Source organism: Asterias amurensis, chromosome 9, assembly GCF_032118995.1.
Source record: "Asterias amurensis chromosome 9, ASM3211899v1".
Taxonomy (NCBI): domain Eukaryota; kingdom Metazoa; phylum Echinodermata; class Asteroidea; order Forcipulatida; family Asteriidae; genus Asterias; species Asterias amurensis.
Genome location: NC_092656.1, coordinates 19,267,960 through 19,292,485, shown reverse-complemented (window position 1 = coordinate 19,292,485; position 24,526 = coordinate 19,267,960). Strand labels below are relative to the sequence as shown.

General features: G+C 39.0%; 3 protein-coding genes across 5 annotated transcripts in view; 2 read left to right on the top strand and 1 right to left on the bottom strand.

Moving 5' to 3' along the window:
• The window catches only part of LOC139942362 (casein kinase I-like), a 65,819-nt gene extending 57,425 nt beyond the window's left edge, over positions 1–8,394 (top strand). For both annotated transcript variants that reach the window (XM_071939218.1, XM_071939217.1), the window contains exons 9-12: positions 403–551; positions 983–1,081; positions 2,315–2,493; positions 3,048–8,394. In XM_071939218.1, coding sequence (XP_071795319.1) covers positions 403–551; positions 983–1,081; positions 2,315–2,493; positions 3,048–3,102 — 482 coding nt within the window. In that variant the 3' untranslated portion in view covers positions 3,103–8,394. The remainder of the gene's footprint in view (positions 1–402; positions 552–982; positions 1,082–2,314; positions 2,494–3,047) is intronic.
• Positions 8,395–9,157: 763 nt separating this feature from the next.
• LOC139941973 (PCNA-associated factor-like) lies at positions 9,158–12,713 on the bottom strand. Its single transcript, XM_071938622.1, has 4 exons — positions 12,553–12,713; positions 11,677–11,760; positions 11,270–11,450; positions 9,158–10,828 (listed from the first exon to the last, which is right to left on the bottom strand). Exons 1-4 carry the CDS (start codon positions 12,587–12,589, stop codon positions 10,639–10,641), a joined length of 492 nt encoding a protein of 163 aa, XP_071794723.1. The 5' UTR covers positions 12,590–12,713; the 3' UTR covers positions 9,158–10,638.
• Positions 12,714–12,796: 83 nt separating this feature from the next.
• LOC139941972 (activating signal cointegrator 1-like) lies at positions 12,797–22,772 on the top strand. Of its 2 annotated transcripts, none has more exons than XM_071938620.1 (12): positions 12,797–12,987; positions 13,697–13,824; positions 14,145–14,286; positions 14,835–14,981; positions 16,087–16,344; positions 16,782–16,996; positions 17,809–18,142; positions 18,669–18,853; positions 19,500–19,621; positions 20,342–20,439; positions 20,702–20,798; positions 21,318–22,772. In XM_071938620.1, exons 2-12 carry the CDS (start codon positions 13,739–13,741, stop codon positions 21,380–21,382), a joined length of 1,749 nt encoding a protein of 582 aa, XP_071794721.1. In that variant the 5' UTR covers positions 12,797–12,987; positions 13,697–13,738; the 3' UTR covers positions 21,383–22,772. The 2 variants fall into 2 exon arrangements, with proteins under 2 accessions (XP_071794721.1, XP_071794722.1); XM_071938621.1 differs by lacking the exon at positions 12,797–12,987 and adding an exon at positions 13,355–13,374.
• Positions 22,773–24,526: the final 1,754 nt, after the last annotated feature.

The window sequence follows — 24,526 nt, the reverse complement described above, 5'->3', positions numbered from 1 at the left end:
TGTTGTCTGATAGGTCTGACGAACGATATACATATTCATGAGCTGCATACTAGCATATCCTAGAGCCCCCCCAATTTCGTCCACTATTGGAATTTTTTCAATACAACACATTTAAACGGGAAGATACAGACCCGACAAGGCTGTCGACCTGACGGCCTCCGCATGCGGTTAGTGGTGTACGAGTGCGATGACTTGTGTGAACAGTATTTGGCGATGTGACAGTGTGTATACGGGTGAGTCATTCGGTGTGATCGCACACACCATGCACAGGGTATACGGCGGGTGGGTTTACAGCTGCGTCTTTTCGGAGCGAATAATGCGACTGCCTTGAGCAAGGCTAGTTTGGCTTGTGTTTTGTGAATACCTCTAAGTATTTTTTACATGTATCTGTGATAATTACAGATGAGATGGCGACCTACCTTCGATATGTCCGCAGACTTGACTTCTTTGAGACGCCAGACTACAACTACTTAAGGAAGCTCTTCCAGGACCTATATGATAGGAAAACCTACGGCCACGAGTCTGAGTTTGATTGGACGGGCAAGCAGCTTGTGAGTAACAAGTCTAGAAAAAATAATTAGTCAAACGTTTCCATATTTTTCGCCAGCAATATCCTTTTCTATACCCGAATTAAGTTATGAGATGTCATCCCATCATTTTTCAGATGGCAGGGTTTTGATAACAAGCCTCCTGTCGCAGGAAGTTTCTTGAAAGTACCTGCTACATGGGAAGATGAGATCTAGCCTTTCTTGTATTTAAACACTTAGGAGGGTCATCTGTTGGACCAGAGGGAGACCCAGGGAAGATCCAGGGGAAGTAACTGAGGGGAGTCCCAGGGGATACATGCTTGATTACTCATGTAACTATCAATCGTTTTTACTTGGCAGTCATCACCAACTACACACCAGGATTATTACAAACGTCATTTCTTGCTGATTTATTATTCTGATTGCTTGTTTGTGTTGTGGTTTTGTTGTTGCAGACTTCACATGTTTCAGCCACATCAAGTGATGTGTCACAATCTAAAGATGCCAATCCTACAGGGAGGGATAGGGACAAGCAACGCTATGCTCAAAGCAAGGTAAGTTACTATGGTACTTCATTGGTCCACTTTGATGTATATGATTATGTTCAGATCTACACTCTTCCATGGCCTGGTTCCCAACCCCACCCCATGGGGGAGGAGGATAGGGGTGTAGGGGGGAGGAGGACAGGGGTGTAGGGGGGAGGAGGACAGGGGTGTAGGGGGGAGGAGGACAGGGGTGTAGGGGGGAGGAGGACAGGGGTGTAGGGGGGAGGAGGACAGGGGTGTAGGGGGGGAGGAGGACAGGGGTGTAGGGGGGAGGAGGACAGGGGTGTAGAGGGGAGGAGGACAGGGGTGTAGGGGGGAGGAGGACAGGGGTGTAGGGGGAGGAGGACAGGGGTGTAGAGGGGAGGAGGACAGGGGTGTAGAGGGGAGGAGGACAGGGGTGTAGGGGGGAGGAGGACAGGGGTGTAGAGGGGAGGAGGACAGGGGTGTAGGGGGGAGGAGGACAGGGGTGTAGGGGGGAGGAGGACAGGGGTGTAGGGGGGAGGAGGACAGGGGTGTAGGGGGGAGGAGGACAGGGGTGTAGAGGGGAGGAGGACAGGGGTGTAGGGGGGGAGGAGGACAGGGGTGTAGGGGGGAGGAGGACAGGGGTGTAGGGGGGAGGAGGACAGGGGTGTAGAGGGGAGGAGGACAGGGGTGTAGGGGGGAGGAGGACAGGGGTGTAGGGGGGAGGAGGACAGGGGTGTAGGGGGGAGGAGGACAGGGGTGTAGGGGGGAGGAGGACAGGGGTGTAGGGGGGAGGAGGACAGGGGTGTGTTTTGGTGGTCAGAACCAATATCTTTAATCACTGGCCAATATTTGAAACAGTTTTTGGTTACAAGCGCCAAAACGCACCCCAGGTTGGGTAGGTTTTTGATTCATCGACCTTACAACCAAACCAAAGGTGTTTTCTAGGCACCCTGCTAAATACCTTAAAATGAAAACCCTGCTTAACCCTTTGGAGAGCATAGTAGCCGGAAAATGCCCATAGCGGTTGTAAACGGTTGCAAGATCGACCTGCTTCCACTAAACCTGCGACCCCCTTTTCGATATGTGCACTGGCTTATTTTACTTGCATTACACAACACACAGGACCTACAGCTTTATGTCTCATCCGAAGGACATTGCTGACGGACACAAAGGTTATGACATGGACTCTAACCCACACTCTTCTGATCAGAAACAAAAGAGCTTGAGTCTGGTGTTCTTTTCTTTCTTAACGGATATTCATAATCTTTCTCCCACCAGCAACCAACAACCGCACGTGCCTGGCCCGAGCAGGCGGCCAAGCTAGCACCGCCAATGGCAGACCAGCGTGGGTCTGTACAGGTCATGAGCTCCACCAATGGGGAGCTTGGACCAGAGGATCGACGCTCAGAGGTGCCTATTGCACCCCAGCCTGAAATCGACTCACCTGATGACACAAAGTAAGTTATAACTACAGAACTAGTTCATTGTTAATGTTGTATTATCTGTTTGCCAAAGCGCTGTGGTCTAAATGGAATGGCGCTATCTACATGTAAAAGCCCAGTGTATATACATTATTGTGTCATGTATTATTAATTTGGGTTTATGTATGTAATGTGAAACAGTTTGTTTATCTTTCCTTCTTTTCTATTAGTTTCATCCAAATTGAGGCTTGTAAGAATAAAGTCTGGTACCTTTAGTATGATGGGCATCAGTGTTCATTATCGCAGACAGGAAGCATGACCATCATGTCCATTTTGAATTATCAATTCCTCATTTGTTATTAAGGTGTATAACAAATTTGACAAAATTTATATTTATACAACTTGCTGTAAAATCATTATCAGAAAGGTCATATAAACTCCAAAACGGTTATGACAAGTTAACCTTTTTAATGAAATGTATACTCTTTACACCACGTTTAGGTTATTTTCATCAATAAATCAAAGGCAGGATCTTCCCATAAACTAGACTTAACGTCTTAAATGATGAATTCCTTATTTTCTTTACCCAGGTGTTGTTGCTTCTTCAAGAGGAAAAAGAAGAAGCGTCCATCATGTCGTAAATAGCCCCATCCCTGTCTCCTGCCACGCCTACAACCCCACCCAGTCTGATGTCTTGCTTTACTTCTCTGGTGATGTCTGCTGAATGATGCTTCACTGACTCTCTACTCTAAGACTGGAGACCAAAATGATCAATGGAATAAAACCTCCTCTTGTTCATGGCTACAAGAAGCTTTATCTGCTATTGAGAACCCCAGTTTGTCTTTGAAGTCGACAGGTTGATATATTGGGAGATGTTGCTCCATAAGACAGAACTGAACAGATGCTTCATCTGAGATGAAACTAGCCTGGGTATCCCCGGAAAAGGGGATGGGCAAACAGCTGACAGCAGCTTGACCCTCACTCCAGGCTAGCATTTGATCATCAAGATTGATTCAAGAAAGTAGCAGGAGGAGGAGGATGATTTGACCAAGATGAATTCAGAGTGTGAAAGCCCCATTTGTACAATATTTTTGCTGTTATTGTTTTTTCGTCGTCTGGGATCGTTTTGCTGTCGACATTCATCAGGGGTTTTATCAGAGAAGGATTTTGAAATTTCAAAGCTTTATTTTTGGTTTTTTCTCTACTACTTTGATCTGCAGAATTGTTTGTATAGTAAATGGACATATTGATTTTAACAAAATGGAAAAAAAAGGGAACGTGAATCCGAGCAAACTATGTACATATACTGTCTTACCAGTTGCAATAGAATATGTTGAAAAGAGTCGTTTTAAAATTACACCTATAGGTATGCAGTTATATCCTTTTTGAATTGACATGGGGTATATAGGTGGGGTACGACACAAGGCAAACTTTGAGGCTTCTTCAAAATGCAAGAAAATAACTGCTTCAAGTGAATTACGGATAATTCATTATTTGGTTTCCTCCAGTAACAAGGTGGTGTTCCAACATTTCCTATGTATCACTGGGTATGGATTGTGGTCCGCTGGCCAGATGCCAGTTGAAACGCCCGAGGACCAGCCAAAACTCTCTCCAAGTGGTCAGGCTGGCTAGTTCAGTGTTGAAGAGCATCTCATTTTAATATAAAGTACAAGTGAAATAGCTGATGGACTAGTGACATGTAAAGCTAACTGATTTTGCTCGCCAGTCACTGAAAAAGTGATGGGCAAGCCCTGGATTGTATGATATTGATATTTCCTTCAACTCTACTTACACATTGTCCAAAACTTCAATCTTGAGTATTTCCATCTCGGGTTGAAGCAAAGACTTCAGACTCGCCCTCCAGGGAAAAAAAACCCAATTTGTAACTCCATCAAAATACTACCCCGCCCCTATTCTTGTCCAAATGTTTTTGATGTCAACCAATTCCCCAATACCCCACACCCCTCCCGAACCCAGCTCCTCAATCCCGCTACCCCACCACCTCCAAAACGCCACTCCTTAACACCCCTACCCCACCCCCTCCAGAACCTCACACCTCACCTTTTCTGTCTACTTCAATCTACTGCCTGTATATATTTGAATTGAAGTACACAAAATTCCATGAAGATGTAGGTTGGCCGTATTCAGAACCACACTTGTAGGAATATGAAAAGATGAAGCCTGGGTTTATACTTCACGCGAAAGCAAATGCGAAGCAAATTACATGATGCAAACAATTTTGTCGCTGGCAAATTCGCTTTTGCAAGTCGCGTCAAGTATGAAGCGGAGTCGAATAATTTCAATAATCTCAACTGGTAATTCCTCACAGAGTAATATTTTTCATTGAAACCTTGTGTTGTGAATTTACTTCAATGCAAATAAAGAGCAATCAATCTATATTCTGCACTGACATTGTCAAGCCAATGTCATGCACTTTGACCCCACCTGACCCTTGACCTTGTCTAATTTACATACCTTTGCATAACTTTTTGTACTGGACTGAATGTATGCATATTTATTCAAAGAGTGTTTTTTATATGAAAACAAGTGGAAAGACAGTTGTACCTCATTAGAAATAATTAGAAACGTTCCTTGATTAGTTTTCTACTGTGCTTCTTGGGGAAAAGTTTTTCAGTGCTTTGAAAAAGGCAGAAAATGTCTGAGAAAAAAAACGTAGGAAGGCAATTTTGATTGTTTAACTTGTTCTTGTAATGTGAGAATAATGGATGACACATGTCTGCAAAAGGTCACGCTACAAATGCCTGCTGTCTGTTATTTTGTACGTTTTAAGTTTCTGAATGTACATTTATTGTTGACGTAACCACATATCTAAACAAAGTCACGAACCATAAATCTTGTTCCCCGTTATGTTTCAAAGTGAACCAACTCTGCATAGGTCTTCTAAAGAGATATCTACCAATGGAAGATAGAACTTGGTGGCCCTAGTCCCAAATGTTATAACTGCTACAAGTTTATTGTGACATTCAGTGTTTTTCTGTTACTAGTAATCAGCCCATTCTATTTTAATAATTTGTTTCCCCTACGGTTCCACCGTTCCCACATCTGATTAGTTAATTTGTATTCAGGTTAGAGGCAGGGTTAATTAAATGATGTCAAGTAGAGTACTGGTTTATTCAAATTCTTTGATGCCAAAAACTTAATCTTCAAAACATTCTCAAATAGTCAGCTTTTTAAAATTAGGGATAACTGCAAGTTGAGAAAATAGATTAGCGATTCAAACAGCTTACCAACAAAAATGACCCATGGTACAAATGCAAAAAAATAGCTAATGACCTAATTGTTTTGACCCTAGCAGAGTCTCTCTTGAAAAAAAAAAAATCCTTTGAGAAAGACTCTGCTAGGGTTGAACGTTGTGCCACTTGCTAGTTTTTGCATAATTGCGTGGTGTTATACATGAAAGCAAACGTCATTGCCCTGCAACTCCAACAATCTAAACCCTTGGTTTGGGTTAGTTTTCTGCTTATTCTCTAGAAAAATTGCCAAGCTGAAATTCACAACATTTTTATTTTATGGAGATTGTTTTGCTCCCCGTGTTTGTCCGTTATTTGTCAAATTTGTAGGCAACTGTTTTTTTGGTTTTTTTTGTATATGTACTTATGTTTGCACCTGTCATTTGAGTTTGAAAGGAATGTAAACCCGAATACACCAGATTTAAATGTTGCAACGTTATGTACTTTTTGTGCCACACTACCAGCATGTCGCCCTGTGTTTTCCGTTGTTGTGGTGGGGTTGTGTTACCACAAGAGGTTATGAATTGACCCAATTTGGTTTCTGTTAGTTTCCAAGTGTCCGCATTTATTTGCGCTTCAACGTGTCGCTTGGTTTCACTCAAGAAAATTAAAGTCAATTTAATTTGCACCAATACAAGAAATTGTGTCCTCAAAACATGTAGCTACGATAATACTTCTAAGGAAAATTTAAAATCTTTGTAAAAAAAAATAATAAATAAAATAAAAAAATGGGAGAAACAAAGACGCAATGTTTTTCTTTGTTGAATGTATAAATAGCTGTAAGTTAAACAAAACAAATCCTTGGAGATCATTTCTCTGTAAGTTTCTCCCTTTGTTAATATAAACAAATGAATCTTTCTACTTGTACATATTACTTCCAAAAGGTTTAAGTACCTAGTAAAAAAGTTAACAAGACTTTTTGGCCACATTTTTATCCCTTTTTTATTACTTTTGTTGTTAATAAAAGATTGTAAATGATAACTTGTGTTTACCCAGAAATTTCAGTTTGGTCGAAAAAAAAACTCCAGGTATTTTTGTTCTTCTTCCTAAATATCAAGACCCTGTGGGTTTGGTTTGGGAAATGTAAAAAGTGTCCGGACACTAAACTGCTTAACTTGACTCTGATATGAATTTATGGAGCTTGCCTTTCATCTTTTTGTTCCAAGCCAAAGTGGGATAATTGTTGAAAACCAGATGATTTTTACAACAGCCCTTCTTTGACTTCTTCTACTGCTGTGGCTTATGTAATGTCAGCCATTTTGACTTAAACAATGTTAAAAGCACAGTAGAACAAGTCACAGCCAGTGCTGAAGCCGGGTTGTTTGCCAAGTCTGATGTCAATTATTAGTGTCCTTAAAATGTCTTTGATCACATATGCTTTAAGATACAGCCAGTGTACACATTTAAGGTTTTTGTCTTCGGGTAATAGATTGTGATCATGCCTATGACTTGTTACACAAATATAGTCGGACACCTATCAAAAATCCCAACCACATTGACTGTGTGTGGAATTGGGGGTCAGGGCATTAAACAAAGATGGCTGCATTGTGGTAAAACCATTGATCTCCATTATACTGAAGTATAATGGAGATCAATGGATAAAACCTTGTATACAAAACCTACATCTCTTGCTGTTTTGTAATGTGAGTGTTTGGTCCAGCTTTATTTATTTTACTTTTTGGGGTAGGAATGTGGCAAAGAAGCAAACTTTGATCCAGGTTTAAACTCTGGAAAATTGTGTGTACATATTTCATTCACACACATTTTCATTTGGTACATGTTGTACCATAGTATGCAGTGAAGGTGCCCTGTAGTTTTAATGGAGAATAACAAAACAACCTTATGAAATACATTGAAGGAATTTAGATTATTAAATTTTAGTTTGTGTCCCGGAAGTGAAAAATTTCCACTGGTGAAAGGTTTATGTATATTTATCTTTGGATAATAATGAAATTTGCTGCTGGGGAGGGTAGTCAAAACAAGCAGTTTGAAATGTGTCACAAAAAGAAGGAATATCTGACTCTGCACTGGCTCTCAAAATTTTTTATCACTTAATTGATCCCAACTGGGAAATCCAAAGCAAATTCAAACCTTTCAGGGAAGAGAAATGCCAGATTTCTGTTCTGTAGAAAATTTGCCATTATTTTCTCTAGGGCCCAATTTCATATAGCTGCTTAAAACAGACAAATTTACGCTTAGAAAGAATTAGCAGGACACCAGTCACAAATGGTACATGTATTTGAGCTGGTAACCTTACTCTGGTAAGCAAATTCTGTTTGTGCTTAAGCAGCTGTAAGAAACTGTGCCCTAATATGAAGAAATCCTGCTCTTTTATCTACTTTTCTAGTTTTGAGGATACTGCTCCGAAAGTTCCTTGAAGTCACAAGGTTCCTTGAAGGTTGAAATTATCATTTCATCATACCTCCTTTGAGCCTTGTTGCAGACCTTTGCCAATCTACTCTCACCCTTTCCTTTCATCAGTGGAAATTTGGCCCTCTATCTCAGCATACTATTTCCACAAAAGCAAATTGTCTTAAACTTTAAGAAATAAAAAAATCAATCCTGTTTATTATAGTATGAAAAAACTGTGGTTTATTTAAAAAGGTAATAATGATTAATTATCAAAACTTTTGTGGATGTTTTAATAAAAACGATGCAAGTGATTTGGAAGTCACTGAAAAACGTATATGTCCGAGTGTATTTGCTGGTGTCAACTAGAGTAAGACTGCTGTATCAAACAAATTCATGGCTCTGCTTACCGCAGAATTCTGCGCTTACGATCACCATTTTCTGCTTATGCGCAAGCGCTGAATTTCCATGCTAGCAGTGTATTAAGCAAAGAATGCCTAGTTTCGTTAAAGAATTTGGGTACTTTTTCAAAATGTCCATAGATTAACATTAGATTTACAGGGTTTGAAGATAATGATAGTAGAAAGCTTCCCTTCAAATATTACTTACTGAGGTGCCGTAGTTTTTGAGAAATGAGTAAAACAATGTCATGAAAATATGTTTGTAGATGATTAAAATAATTTTCGTCTGATGAGACGAAATGATGAGACAAAAATTATTTTCATGACATTGTTTTACTCATTTCCCAAAAACTACAGCACCTCAGCATGTAATATTTTCAGGGAAGCTTTCTGCTATCATTATCTTCAAACTGTGTAAGTTTAGTGTAAATCTGTGGACATTGTGTTTTTTGTCCTACAAAAGTTACATAGACCCTTTAAGTACGCACTGACACAAGCAAAACTTCCCCGCTAACCCGTGAAATACGCCTGACGTAAGTGTGCAATTCCCTGCTTCTGTAAGCGCTGATTTGTTGCTTTTGGTAAAGTAGAGCTATGATCTAAGACAAGAACACCTAAGGATGTTTGGGCCGCATACTCCCAAGGAAGTTTAGACTAATCCAACAACAGAGATTAATAAGTATCAGAATAAGCATCATATTTTTTTCAAAAAAGAATTAGTATTTATTTATTGATACAAGTACAAAATCTAATAACTGTAATTCAAAACAAGATAAAATCCAACAAGTCTAAAGTTTCTAAATCTAGACTGAACCTCTCTTCCTAGTACGACCTCTTCCGTCTAAAATGAACTACAATTAACACGTGCATCAAATCAACTCAATATTGTTTTTTTGACATTTCATATATATTATATAATTTACAGAGGTATTCCTGAGGCAAAACAAACATTTGATTTGATATTTATTTTCCTAAATGAGTTTATTTCAAGATCCTTTGTAGATCAATATTCAACTTTGATATATAACCACATTGGTTGTCTTAAATACATGAGCATCTGCAGGACAAAGAAATATTGTATGATGATGATCATACTCGTGATCAGACTTGAAGCTTTTCAGAGGATGATACTTTGTCTCTAATATTGTGGACATTCTCATTTTAAATTAATTGAATGTCACTTTTCTTCCTTTGAGAAAGTAACCTCATTTTTTCACATGACATTCGAGGCTTGAATGTTTTCAGCCAAAAATGCAGTTTGAGGTTGCACATACTTTGTTCCCTTAGATTAGGCACATTAAAGGCAGTGGACACTATTGGCAATTACTCAAAATAATTATTAGCACAAAACCTTTCTTGGTGACGAGTAATTTGGAGAAGTTGATGGTACAAAACATTGTGAGAAACGGCTCCCTCTGAAATGCCATAGTTTTCGAGAAAGAAGTAATTTTCCACGAATTTGATTTCGAGACCTCAGATTTAGAACTTGAGGTCTCGAAATCAACCATCTAAACGCACACAACTTCGTGTGACAAGGGTGTTTTTTCTTTCATTATTATCTCGCAACTTCGATTGAGCTCAAGTTTTCACAGGTTTGTTATTTTATATGTTGAGATACACCAACTGTGAAGGCTAGTCTTTGACAATTACCAATAGTGTCCACTGCCTTTAATCAGAAAGTGGTTTGAAATGTTCTGAAAGACAGAATAGTCTTTCACATCCCCATTTGATTTCCCATAGACATATAAATTGAATTTCAACAGTAAGCTCATTTAGGTTGCAAAAGTAGCGCAAGTATTTTAAACATAACATCCATTTTAAGAAGAGTAAATACATACATGTATTTGTACATTTTGAAAAAGTCACATGAAAAAAGTTCCCACAATCTGCAAAAGTTTTTTTAACAAAGTTCCTTCCTGTGCCATTGGAATGTTGAGCTCTGTTAAAGGGCCACATTGTTTTCTTTCAAACAAGGAATGTACGTGGGATTCAAACATAACCACAAATGTTTGAGTACCTGTTCGACTTAATTGGTCTATTGACACAGGAATTTCCTTCACACTGCTTCAGGATTCTCATTGACTGCGGAGAAACTTACAAGGAAGGACGCACTAGTGTTCCAGGTTGTGGGATTATAAATATTTACATTTATTTCTTACACAATTTGTTTCATTTATCTATCAATAATCATCTTCGCTATCACTAATGCATTTGTTCTTGACAAATTTTTGTCTTGAGGATGAGGATGACGAAGAACCGACTTTCACCTCCTCCTCCTCCTCCTCCTCTTCTTCTTCTTCTTCTTCTTTTTCTTCTTCGATGTCCTCCTCTACTCTGCTGGAACTACTGCTTCCTGCAGCATCTTTTATCCTTAGGAAAAAAACGAAGAGAATGAATTCAGACTTGACCAGGCATACAAGTGATGGTTTTCAATTTCAACAACTGTCCTTGCGTCTCCCAAGAAGAGCTGCAATAATCTTCACCGTTAAGACATTTGTCTTCTTGTAGCCCCTTACCAAGAGTTCAAAAGGCTCTGATTAAGCTGATTTATCGCTGGGGGGGGGGGGGGGGGGGGGGCAGTGTGAGGGAATGATCTGTAGCTTTTCCACAGGGAGCTAAGAGGGAGAGGCCGTTTTTACAATCATGTAACGCTGGTATGTATTTGAAGAAAGCAAAATGTTTAACTCCACAAAGTTTATGTGGTAGAATGAGTTTGCAGACACATTACTGCATAATTGCTAAATGATATTGAACAACTATAAAATCCTTGCTTTTTTTTCAAGAAATTTAAAAATAAAATTTAATCCTCACCTTTCCTCCCTGCTGCATCCTGCTGTTTCGTCTTCCTCTTCATTTTCAGGGTCTTCATTCTCTTTTTGTTTTGAGGCACTCCTCGGCGACTTGATCAAGAAGTTTGTGATTTCTTTCTGCCATTCTGGTGTTGGTCTCGGACAGACGGAGTTTCCACCTGCATATTTGCTTTTCTTGCCAGCTGAACAAAAAAAAGGTGAAAGGTATTGGTAAAACGAACACAGCATTCAGCAGGGGTTTTCTTTAACTTTGTTTCCACTCGCCCCCTGGACGAGTCAACCTTTTTTATGAGAGAGATTGGCTGGTTGCCAGCTTGCCGTTCGTTCACGCTAATGGCAGTTTGCTGATTCTCTCCTTGGGCGATCATCTAAAAAAAACTAAACAAACAAGACTTATTTTCTTTATACCTGGTGACTTCATTGAATTACTGCCCCTCATTACTCCGCTGCTACTTGCGCCAAGATTCTTGCGGGGTGCCTTTGCGGCGACAGCTATATGAAGAAATACAAGAAAAAAGGCAAACGTTATTAAATAATATCTTCAATTACAATTTGTTTACTTTTTTTTGTAAACACTTAAACAGTCACATGATGAGTCTTCCCTGACCAAAGTAGTAGTTACGCCAAATAATAATGGCACTGTTACGCCTGCGTACGCAGTTGCTGTCTGATTCCGTGTACATCATATTATTTCTGTTACAGTTCGGGCGCATGCAGAAAAATCGCTCTGCAATATTCACTGACATTTCGTGTCCCTATGGATTGGAGTGAGGACAGTTCGCATATTCAAATCACAAACAAAATTTGAGCAAGCTATGAATTGAATAAAAATATGATTTAATTTATCATAATTAAGGTAGCAATGTGGGTCAGAATGTTTAATAATACATAAAATCAATTATTTTATCAAATATAGGAAAATATCTGTATTCCGCCGCCACTTTTTTGTCGTGATTCATTGATTGATGATTATGAACAAAAATAGTACCAGTAGTACACTTTTTACTCAAATTAGATTCTGCTTTTGGTAAAACAATATGCCACAAATTAATTATATTGTTTTAATACTAAGTTTATCACTCTCTACATAATTCACTACAGACTCGGTCACACATTACACTGCATGGTCACTTTTCTATATCTAGTTTTTGTATGCAACTGAGAGAAGGACCACCACACTCTCACCAGCTCACGAGTCACAGAGAGTCACAGTTCGTTCAGATTTGATTACTTTGGAATATATTTTTTTTTATAAATACTCGCCAAACCAACATGTAAACTCACCTTTCCTACTGCAATTATCTGCCTTTGTCCGGACCATTTTTACTAATTTTACAATTTACTATAATAGACTGATAAACAACAAAACTGTTAATTTGACGACGTGAGTAACTCTCTGATTGTACGTGTTCACTGATCAACGTAGGCTTTATGAATGAAATGAGATCGCGCCAATCTCAAAATTTGGCGCGCCACTGAAAAGGTCACTGAGAGTGAGGTCAATTGACTGGTTCCGCATTTTCTGTTGTATGAGAATGTTGCGCGACATACCAGCAAGGTACTTCGGAAAACACCGCGATAGTTCGTTAACTTTCGGTAATAACATGGCAGCTCCCATGAACGGTCGTGGGATTTCCCTTACTTGTGCAATAACGACGTACTCGTAGAGCTGTAGATGCGTACGTGGCTGCAAAATCAGCTCAATTTTCAAAGAGAAAGGTAAGCACTTATAATGGGCACATGCGTTCTTCTATTTTTCCACCATCTGTGTTGTGTCTGCTGTGGGTCGTCAGCTAGCACTGTAGCAGTGTCTGTCGGTCAGTCACTCCATATATAGTTCTACCTCCAGAGTCCATGGTCAGTCACTGGTCAGTGGACACTGCACTGCACTGTGTGTGTGGCAGCAGCTGAGCAGTGCATGATTTGGACCAGTGTCAGTCACATGGGCGGGGCATAGGCATGATGGGTGAAGGGGGTAGGCCGGGTTTAAGTGGGGCTAGGCCGGGTTAGAATAAGAATTCCATGTCTTCCCACCAGTTCGCCAGGGAAACTGTCTGTAACTGTATCCTGCCACTACCTTTTCATCCATTTTTAGTTTTCTAAAAAGTAAAAGGAATATCTCATTTGAGTATTATTATTCTACATTAAATACTGTTTTATTTGACAAAGTAGTGGCAGGATCTACAGAATGTTGTTACAACTTACAGCACTCAAATTAAAATTATAGTCTAGAGTTCGTACATTTAAAAACAAAGCCAGCCAGGACGTGAATCTCCTTTGCACTGCGGTGTCACTTACAATTACTTGAGTATGACTAGGATGAAGCTTCTCTTCAATGCAAATAAAATTTAATGTTAAAAATTGTGTTTTTTTTCCATGTTTTCACCTGATTTAAAATCATTTCATTTTTTCTGTCTATTACTCTCAGACGTAGCACTGCAGTAAATTTTTTAAACAGCAGAGATTTAAGATGGTGTCTATGGGTCCGTTGATTCAATGGTGCAGTAATGAGTTATCAATTCTCCTTGGTGCGGATGCAAGTGAAGACTTTGCAAAGTAAGAGAAAAATTAATTTGTTGTGTTGAAAAAATTAATGAAATGTTCTATCTTTAAAGTGGTAAGTTGAATTTAATTTAACTAATTCTGGTTGTGAACCCAATGACTCTTAGATAAGCAAACTTAATCACTGTACTAGCCAAGAACCAAGTGGAGAGAAGACAAAGAAGGACAGTTCAGTTTTAGATGTGGGACGAAAACCCAACAGAATTAATAATCCAGGGAAAACCCACGCAGTCAGGGTTATGTGAACATCGATTACTTATTTGATAACTTAGCAATATATTTGTTGGTAATGCTGTCTTCTCTTTGACCTGCAGATATCTCCTGTCCATAGATGACCCCAAGGACCTTGAGGATTACCTGCAGGGGTTACTTGATGTCAATGACCCCAAGGCTAGCAGGTTCATTCAAGAACTGCTACAGAAGAAACAAGGAACAGCGCTACCAGAAAATATCACTGTAAGAAAAACACACATCCTTTAGCAGATTAGGCCTGTCTAATTCAGACTTGTAGCCTTATTTCCAGCCTGATGACATAATAATAATAATAGTAATAATAATAATAATAATAATAACTGTATTTATAACGCGCCTTTTGCTAAAGGATACAAAGCGCCAGGTATTATAACTGCAAGGAGTGAGCGAATTGTTGAGATATAAGACCTAATCCTTAAGCACCATGTAATGGTTTACAAGGTGCTGTGGCGCAATATGCTGCCAATCCAGCCAGGAACACCGGGGCGAACCCCTTCTCTTTTCGATAAGTGCACTGGGTTCTTTTACATGCTGTTACACAACACATGGGACCAACGGCTTTACGTCCCATCCGAAGGATGAAGCAATGGTTATGTGTCTTGCTTAAGGACACAAGTGTCACGGCTGGGAATTCAAACCCACACTCTGCTGATCAGAAACACCAGAGTTTGAATTCGATGCCCTTAAACGCTCGGCCACGACAATCCCATTAACCTATTTACCCAGCCCTTGTGGATATGTTCCTATTGTAGGTCTACAAGAAGCCTACTGGAGACAGAGACCATGTATCTAAACCCAGCAAGTCACAAAGCAGGTCAAAGGTCAAAGAGAAAAAGCCAGGTGGATTCTCCAAAGTTAATCTGTCGACTGTCAACTCCGAACCTCGCATGCCAGGAGACGTGAGTCAACTTCAAATTGTTTTTTTAACTCTCAGAATTCAGCGTCCTAGAGCATGTCAATATGATTAAAGCCATTGGACCCTTTCGGTACACAGTATTGTCCAAGGCCCACACTTCGTGTATCACAACTTCTATATCAAATAACAAACCTGTGAAAAAATAGGCTCAATCTGTCATCGGAGTCGGGAGAAAATAACGAAAAAAACCCACCCTTGCACCCTTGTATCCACACATTTCGCCGTGTCAGGACATGCGTTTAAAATAAATCCGTAATTCTCGTTATCGAGAATTGATATTGTTTTACTGTTTTCTCAAAAAGTAAAGCATTTCATGGAATAATATTTCAAGAGAAGTCTTTCACCACTACCTTCTGTAAACCCTGTAAGTTATTTGTAAATCTGTGAACTTTTATTTTTTTGTCTGTACCGAAAGGGTCCAATGGCTTTAAGGCGCTGTATACGTTTTGTGATTATTACTATTCAGAATGTAATTTACTGCCTGTAGTTCTTAAAGGAACACGTTGCCTTGGATCGGATGAGTTGGTCTATAAAAAGCGTTTGTAACCGTTTGTTATAAAATGCACATGATTGGAAAGATGTTTTCAAAGTAGAATAGAATGATCCACACAAATATGCCTCGAAAATTGCGTGGTTTTTTCTTTTACTTTGTGAACTAACACAGTCGGCCATTGATGGGAGTCAAAAAGTACACATTGTTTGCGTGAATAGCAAATAGTTTGATGAAGTAAATTGTTTTCTTTTGTGTCTTTTAATGATATTGTATAGATTTGGAGGTTTTAGATAGAAAGAAAAAAAAAGAGTTCTCCCTTGACTGTGGTCCCAAGGCCAAACACATGAGTACCTGTTAGAATTCAGTTCAAGTGGTCCGACTGGCTAACTTGGTGTTGAAAAGCTTCACTATTTAAAGCTTTACTATTTAATATGAAATATGGACTAGTGAAAAAACCAATGGGCTAGTTAAAGGAAGAGGTTACTGGTGGATGGTAGCTGGACAAATTAAGGGCATCCCAGGTACAAGTCCGCTCTAGTAAAGTTTTCTTCGCTCACACAAAATGAATCAATAACTTGCTCTTTCTTTTGCATAGCCTCTTCCAGCCTCTGTAACCCCTGTGTCCCAGCAACTGACCGAGGACCAGGCTCACAAACAAGGTGCCAAACGAAAACAGAAGTACGTGGCTCTGTACAGCAAGGAAGGGGAGGCACGGAGCGAGATTCATCTCACTGGAAGACACTGGTGCGAGTGTCAAGCTCAGAAACACAGCCTTGTGGCAAACTGTCTGAAATGTGGCCGGGTAGTTTGCAGTCAAGAGGGCTCTGGTCCCTGCCTATTCTGTGGTTCAATGGTCAGTTCATACGTCATTATATGTTGTGTTCATCATGGGGGCTGACATTAAAGTATATCTTGGTTAAATATAGTCTGTGAACACCATGTCTATTGGTCAAGTTAGGTGGTCAAGTTAGGATGATCTGGTCAGTCAGACTGACCTGACCTCACCAACCTGCCTGACCTGACCAACCAACTGACCTGACTGACCAACCTCACCTGACCACCCTGACCTCAGGTCAGTTGGTCCGTCACATTTATATCAATAAAAATCCAAAGAATACTGAACTAGTGAACAAGCCCATTGTTAATATGAAGCTTTTGGATTGTTTTGTCTGTGCAGTACCAAAACCATCAAACTTGGGTTGAATTTGGGGAATTTTTTATAATTTTATTTTTCAGGTGTTTTGGGATAGCGGCATAATGATTAACAATTCTTTCTTTTTTTGTCTGCAGGTTTGCACAAAGGCAGAGCAAGAAGTCCTGGCCCGTAATTCCAATGCAAGCAAGAAGCTGTTACAGAAGTTGATGGGTGAAGGGAAGCACGGAGCTGGGGGTGGGCCGACCTCTAATGGGGATGTCTCTTTACCTTATGCCTCCTCTAAAAAGCAATCAGGACTAGAGAAGGCTCTTCAACACAAGGACAAACTCATGGAGTATGACCAGTCCAGGTAAAGCAATATTTCTTTTCTGAATAAATGTTTAAGGGAAGGTGTAGGTTTGGTAATTACTCGTAAAAGTAGTGGTGATCAAAACTTTTGGTCAGAAACCTACAGCAGTTTTGGATAGCGGTGAATTCATCTACACGGTTCACTGTACACAGTTGTGCTACCATACTAGTTACATGCTGGAAAATATTACCAACAGTTACCGCTCCTCCATGGCAAAACTAACTGAAAAATACTGGGTAAATTGAGAGCGTTTTTTATTTTCATGGAATATGTAACATATCCTATCTCTGCCTCTTTTTACACTTTCATCTTGTTTTTATGACAAAAACGAGAATGCTTCGCTGTGTTAAACAAATTCATTGGGAGAGGCATGTCACAAACCTGGAGCTCTACGGTGGGCTACCGAGAGTTAGCACCAAGATTAGGGCAAGAAGGCTGAGACTAGCAGGTCACTGTCTCAGACATGCTGAGCTGGCAGCGAGCAAGCTTGTGCTTTGGGCCCCTACTCAAGGTCATTGTTCCCGAGGTAGACCACAAACCACCTGTGTGGACACCTTGTGCCGGAACTCTGGACTGCGTCGGGAAGAGCTGCGTACAGCAATGGAGGACCAACGTGTTTAGAAGGCCATCATCCGATGCTCCGCATCGACTGAATGAATGAATGAATGACAAAACAGCTTATCTCTGTACTTGCTTTTTTCAAAATGTAATTTTTGGGGGGATGACTGTTTTGCCATGGAAGGGCCGAGTAGGAGTGTTGAGTGTGAAGATGATATATTGTTACTTGATTTTAACTGTAACTCTATTCATAGCGCCCGACGTACGCAAGTCATTGACGACGAATCTGACTATTTCTCCACTGACTCCAACAAGTGGCTTACCAAAGAAGATCGGGAGAAACTCCGCAAACGCAGAGATGAACTCCGAGAACTCAAGCATGGCTCACGTCTTAAGAAAACATTTACTCTGGACTTTGCCGGTCGTAAAGTCGTTGAGGACTCTGGAAAGATTAATATGTACGACGGTAAAGATGAGGTTGTACAAGCTGTGAACTATGGCAAGACTGGCCAAAAGGTCAAGAGTCAAAAAGGAACTGTAGGAGACATTGACATCATCAATCCAAATATAGTTCAAGATGCACCACACGTAAGAAAATTACTCATTTTGAATCATGAAAATGAATCATTTGAAAACTCTTTGTGAATTGTTATGCAAAGAAGGTGCGGTTTTGCTGACCACTACAAACACAAGTTCTTATCCCACCCGAGTAATATACCTTTTTTTCACAGGAATCAGGAAAGTACTTCAGTACTTATTGCACTTAGATAGTAAGAGTATAATAATATTCTTAACGAATATTAGATTGTTGCAGCGTCCGCTCTTCAAATGTGGGATTCAAACTGTCTCTAGCTACCACGCAAGCTCAGTGGTCTGGTGGTAGGATATTTGCTGTAGAATAGCAAGGGTTGTGGGTTATAACCCCACCCAAGTATTTTGCCGGTGGTTTCAGGATTCGGGGGAGGGGGAGGGGTACTGAGTGTACAGTGCTTTACACACATCGGTAGTGTAGAACCAAATAATATTCTTTATCCCTAATACAATTTTAACATCTACTCTCTTGAAAAATAAGTTTAATTATTGCAAATTATGATATATTTTGTGTTTTTTATAGTTTGTCCAGAGTGAGAAGGATAGGTTTAGGATACAGACATCACATCAGAAATCAGAGAAACTCTCACAGGCGGCAAAAGGGACGTTACGGATCCAGGATCGAGAATTAATGGAGATGTCTGATGAGGGATTCTGTCTAAGTATGCATCAACCTTGGGCATCACTTCTTATATCTGGAATCAAAACGTAAGAAACAAAAAAAATCACCTGTCGTGGGTTCGAATCCGACCTGATTAATGCCTGTGATTTAAATAAAATCGTTTACAGAACTTGGGAAAGTATTATAACTTTTTATCGGTCTAGTCCTTGTTGTATGTTGTTAAGAGATTTTTTTAATTCATTTCCCCCCAAAATTATACCTCAATATTTAAAGGCAGTGGACACTATTGGTAATTGTCAAAGACTAGCCTTCACAGTTGGTGTATCTCAACATATGCATTAAATAACAAACCTGTGAAAGTTTGAGCTCAATCGGTCATCAAACTTGCGAGATAATAATGAAAGAAAAAACACCCTTGTCACACGAAGTTGTGTGTGTTTAGATGGTTGATTTCGAGACCTCAAGTTCTAAACTTGAGGTCTTGAAATCAAATTCATGGAAAATTACTTCTTTCTCAAAAACTATGGCACTTCAGAGGGAGCCGATTCTCACAGTGTTCTGTACCATCAGCCTCTCCCCATTGCTCGTAATCAAGAAAGGTTTTATGATAATAATTATTTTTTATTAATTACCAATAGTGTCCACTGCCTTACAAGTTCCTTGTAACTATAATTTTGGAATCCAGGTAGTTGTGGTCCATATTCTTTGACCGTTGTCTTATCATTTTTTCAGGCATGAAGGTAGGACGTGGTACTCGTCTCATAGAGGCAGGTTATGGATCTCGGCCGCATCACATCAACCAACTCCTGAAGAAATCTCCGAAGTAGAAAAGTTTCACCGATTATCACACAGTGGTAAGGGCCTCTACTGATTCTACTCAATGCCCAATTTCATTAAGCACAAACGAAAAAAATGAGCAAAAGAAAATTATGCTTACCAGAAAATGGTTCCAGTCAAAATACCATCTCTCATGATCCATCTGTGACTGGTATCCTGCTAATTTGAAAAAAATAAGCAAAACAAAATTATGCTTACCATAAAATGGTTCCAGTCAAAATACCATCTCTCATGAACCATCTGTGACTGGTATCCTGCTAATTTGTACATAGCAAACAATTTAAGCCATATGTTTTGCTTACAGGCAATGGACACTTATCGGTAATTACTCAAAATAATTGTTAGCGTTAAAACTTGGTAACGAGCTACGGAGAGCTGTTGATAGTAAAACATTGTTAGAAACGGCTCCCTCTGAGTTTACGCAGTTTTTGAGAAAGAGGTAATTTTTCACTAAAATATATAAGACTTTGGGCACCTGGAAAGCACACAAATAGGTGCAACAAGGGTGTTTTTTCTTTCATTATTCTCTTGCAACTTTGATGACCAATTGAGTCAAAATGTTCACAGGTTTGTTATTTTATGCATACATTGAGATACACCAAGTGAGAAGACTGATATTCGACAATTACCAAAAGGTGTCCAGTGTTGTTAGGAAGCTCTATGACACTTTGCCCTTTTGAATTGGGTCAATACACTCTTCATGACTCTTAAACTTCGTCTCCTTCTTAATATTTTAGATGAGGATATTCATTTCCCTGAGGAGTACCCAGTAGCTTGTCTTCTTGGCTGTGTAGACATGAGGGACTGTCTCTCACAAGAACAATACCAAGAACAGGTGGGTAAACAATGAGAGTGTCTTGAGACGTTGGTAGTCGGGTTGGCTCAGTGGTTTCTGTCCCTGCCTTTCACCTCTATGGACCCCGGTTCGAGCCCGGACCAGAACCTTGCATGTGGATTGGGTTTTTTAGTTCCTACTTGACTGCGTGCGTTTTTCCTGTAGAGGTTTTCCTCATTGATTATTTCAATTTGCTCCTTGGTGCAAATTCCATTTTTTCTTGTTTTGCTGTAACCTTGAATGTTGTATTCTTTGTTTACAGTATTCCCATGGCGACAGCTCATCACCTTATGTCTTTATATGTGAAAATCCACAAGAACTGGTGGTGAGATTCCCGTTAAAAGGAAAACATAAAATATGTGAGTGAATTAAATGTATTTATATCTTAATTTTACAAAGTACAATCCATGACTTGTGATATTTGAACTAATAATGACAATTTTTTTAAACGGAAAACTCTAGTTCAGTATACTTGAACATTTTGGTTGAAGTACTGCCATGTAAATGTATGCAAAGTGACCCCTCAATCAGGTCTAATTTTGATTGAGCTTGAAACGAGATGAACTAGCGCAAAATCCCAAGGTTACACCCAGCTCTCCTCGGTACCAATTAGTACTCCTGGGTGGAGAGAATCAATCAAGATGAAGTTCCTTGCTCAAGGACCCAAATGTCACGACTGATCAGGGCAGGGTTCGATTCCACATGCAGAACTTTTAAAACTTGAGTTTATTTCAAGAAAACAAAGCTAAACATTTTGCACGCGGTTGAACATCACTTTGAGCTTTGATGTGACGGTCAAAATTTTCCACTTTTTTTTGTTCAGATTTGCAAAATGTAAAACTATCTCTCTGATTCATGTTTATAAATTTTGTTTGCAGGGAAGCTTGATGGTCAGATCTTGAAGGCAGCGAAGAAAGGTTTAAGAAGACCCAAGGATCATTGACAAAGACCATCTGCCCCCCCCCCCCTTTCGCCTTACCAATTAGCCACACTCTCCAACGTGCAATACAGAAGTTGTTTGGGGTATATTGCCATTATTAACCAACTATTAATCACATCTTAAGAACCATGTCTTATGAGACAATGTGCACATCACTGCTCTCAAGCAATCTCAAAGAAGTAAGGTTTATGTTTCAATGTCCAGATAAGTGGCAAGGATATCTTTATCTTAATTAAATACCATAAAGGATGAAATGTTTTTAAAAGATTATTTCTTGGTACGGCGAACGTTTTGAGACACAAAAAGCCAGTGGAGGCCGTCCTGAAATTGAAACCCTGTGATAGAATGAAGAAACTTTTGGAAAATGTCTGTAAGTTGTGCTAGCGAAGTGTTCCTTTTACATACAGTGCAGTTGGTTGCCTTCAAGTTGCCTGTAAACATTGCCTTATTTGTTAATCACTGGGTGATGATCAATACGTCTGTAAAACAGTGAAGGCTTTATGCTCCAAAAGTCAGGATTTTTCTCAGTCTTACATAAACAAGCGCATCTTCAATAAAAAAAAAAATTATACATTGACTCCCCTCTTAAACAATTTTTCAATAACATTGTTAAAAATTATCAAAGTACATTTTAATGAAATGAACAAATATTTAAAGAAATGGTTGATATGGCTGCTAAAAAGTAATTACAAATTTGGAGAAATACCAAAAACAAAAAAGGCACACTTTGCACTTTAATTTTTTGAAACGGTATAAAATAAATCAACTGTGGATTGTAAAGAATATATTTATTTTGGACATAAATGTTGTCAGTTCATGTAAAATCCTTTGATTTTCGAATGTTAAACAACTCTACAATATGCTGTTCTTTCAGAGATTCTTGATGTAGCAAACTTCAAAGTTTATCAAAACAGTATTTTGCACAAGATTTTATGATGTTTAAAATAATGCAGTTTAGCAACAAGACTTTCATGTCGACAAAATTCCCAAATGAACCATATGCATTGATGCCATCTTGGAGGTCAGGCAATGATGACGGAACAAATTGCACATGTATGCGCTGCGCATAGGTATGGCCAATCAGCAACCTTCTTTTGACCATCAGCCGAGAGCACACTTCTCAAGTGACATAATTTGCAAAAAGGTCTATTGATTTTTATTTCAAAGGAGAAAATGGGTTTTTACAAATGTTGGCCCTCAAACTTGTCTTGTGATTCAAGGAGATAAACAAGTTTTACTTTGTGTTGTACATTTGGTATTTGTATGGATGATGGGTACTGCATAATGCTCATTCTTACGATTATGCCATTTAGTTTCTTCTTTCCATAATTTATTATAAGGTGCACAAAGAATTAAATGTTTAAGGTGCTAAGAAGGCGAAAGGTTTATTGCTAGAAAGAAAAAAGTATTAAAATAATGATATAGTATATTAGTCAATGGTGAGTTGTATTTCATTTAATTAGTTTCACTCAAAGCCCAAGTATGATTGTGACAATCTTTTTCTTATCTAGTTTCCCTTCTTTTTGTATTTTTTCCCCTCTGTATGCACCTCCAAGAAAACCCCACAAACAAAACCCCCAACAGACATCACTGTGACCTTTTTGTTCTTCTGCATCCATTGCAAGAATTACAATTATTCACTGCTAGTCGTGTTTGCCATATCACATTACAAATTATTTAAAACGGACCGAGCGAAATGTGAGCCCTTCCAAACATTACACATTATTTAAAACGGACCGAGCGAAATGTGAGCCATTCCAACCAAATCTGGTAAAGCGCCCTCTCGTTACCTTTTTTACTCTGGGCCCGATTTTCCCACCACTATTCTATTCCAAAAATAATCCATATTCCCGTCCATGTCAGTTGTTGTTTTTCCAGACCAGCTGTTTTCCGTTTCTCTTTCATTTACCGGATAAAACAATGACGAGTACATGGTTCTCAATCGATATTTTAACAGATGAGGAAAAATTCTCTTACGTAGTGGAATTTAATCCATTTGAACTGTCTGTCAAAAAAAAACCTGCATGCATGCCGATATGCAAATTATGTGAGGATAAATTTTTGCAAAACTATAATGTTCATAACTTTTGTCATGATTATAAGAGATGTTTTGTCATGATGCTGCGAAGTCTATCACCCCATAAATGAACATGCTAGTTCAATTGTGTACAGGGTTATTTTGAAAAAGGAAAAGTTGTTTGTATTCTCAGGTTCATTTTAGGGGGGGGGGGGGCCGATATAAAGCATTTTGAGAATCATTTCGAGTCCTGAACACTAAGTTTTTATCTCTTTTTTTTTTTAATTTTCGCAGGTCGGTTTTACCATTATAAAACAATTCGAACGGTTCCAAAGGCAAAAGTAAACGTTCCATTCTGAAAATCTTTAAGTTAAGAACTACTGGAACGAAATTTAAGAGCTCAGAACAAACAAATAGACAGACAATAAACAAACAAACAAACAAACAAACAAACAAACAAACAAACAAACAAACAAACAAACAACTTACAAACAAACACCCCAACAAGCAAGCAAACAAACACCCCAACAAACAAACAAACAAACAAACAAACAAACAGCACTAAGAAAAAATCGATCAATCAGAAGGATTCCTCTTATTATATTATTTTTGCAAACAATTTGCATTAGACCATTTTAAAAAAAAAAACCATGGAGAACTTGTGTAGGCCTAAACCTACCCCGCGGCCAGATAGGTGACCCACATAAAAGGTTCTACTTCTGCGTGCAAACTGCAAAAACAAATTGACCATGGCCCCTCATTTTAATCCCTTTATAGATTAATATAAGACCCAGGTTTTATTTTTATGCCCGGAGAAAAACAAAATCACTTTTTGTTGTTTTTTTTCTTTCTTAAATTAATCAATTCTATGAGTTATGTAGGTCGGGGGGATTCAAAAGTACAAACGGGACAACAACTTATGTAACAACAGCATGCATTAATGTCTAAATTATTACCAGTTAATCCTCGTTATTATATTTTCAAATAATCAGACTAATTCAAGGCAAACAATTGGAGAGAAGGTCGAATCAATAACTTTTCCACACCTTAACAAAAGAATTTCACAACTCATAGTTAGAGGACGTCACGCCCTGCCTTTGCTATGAACACCAAAAGGACAAGCAAAATCG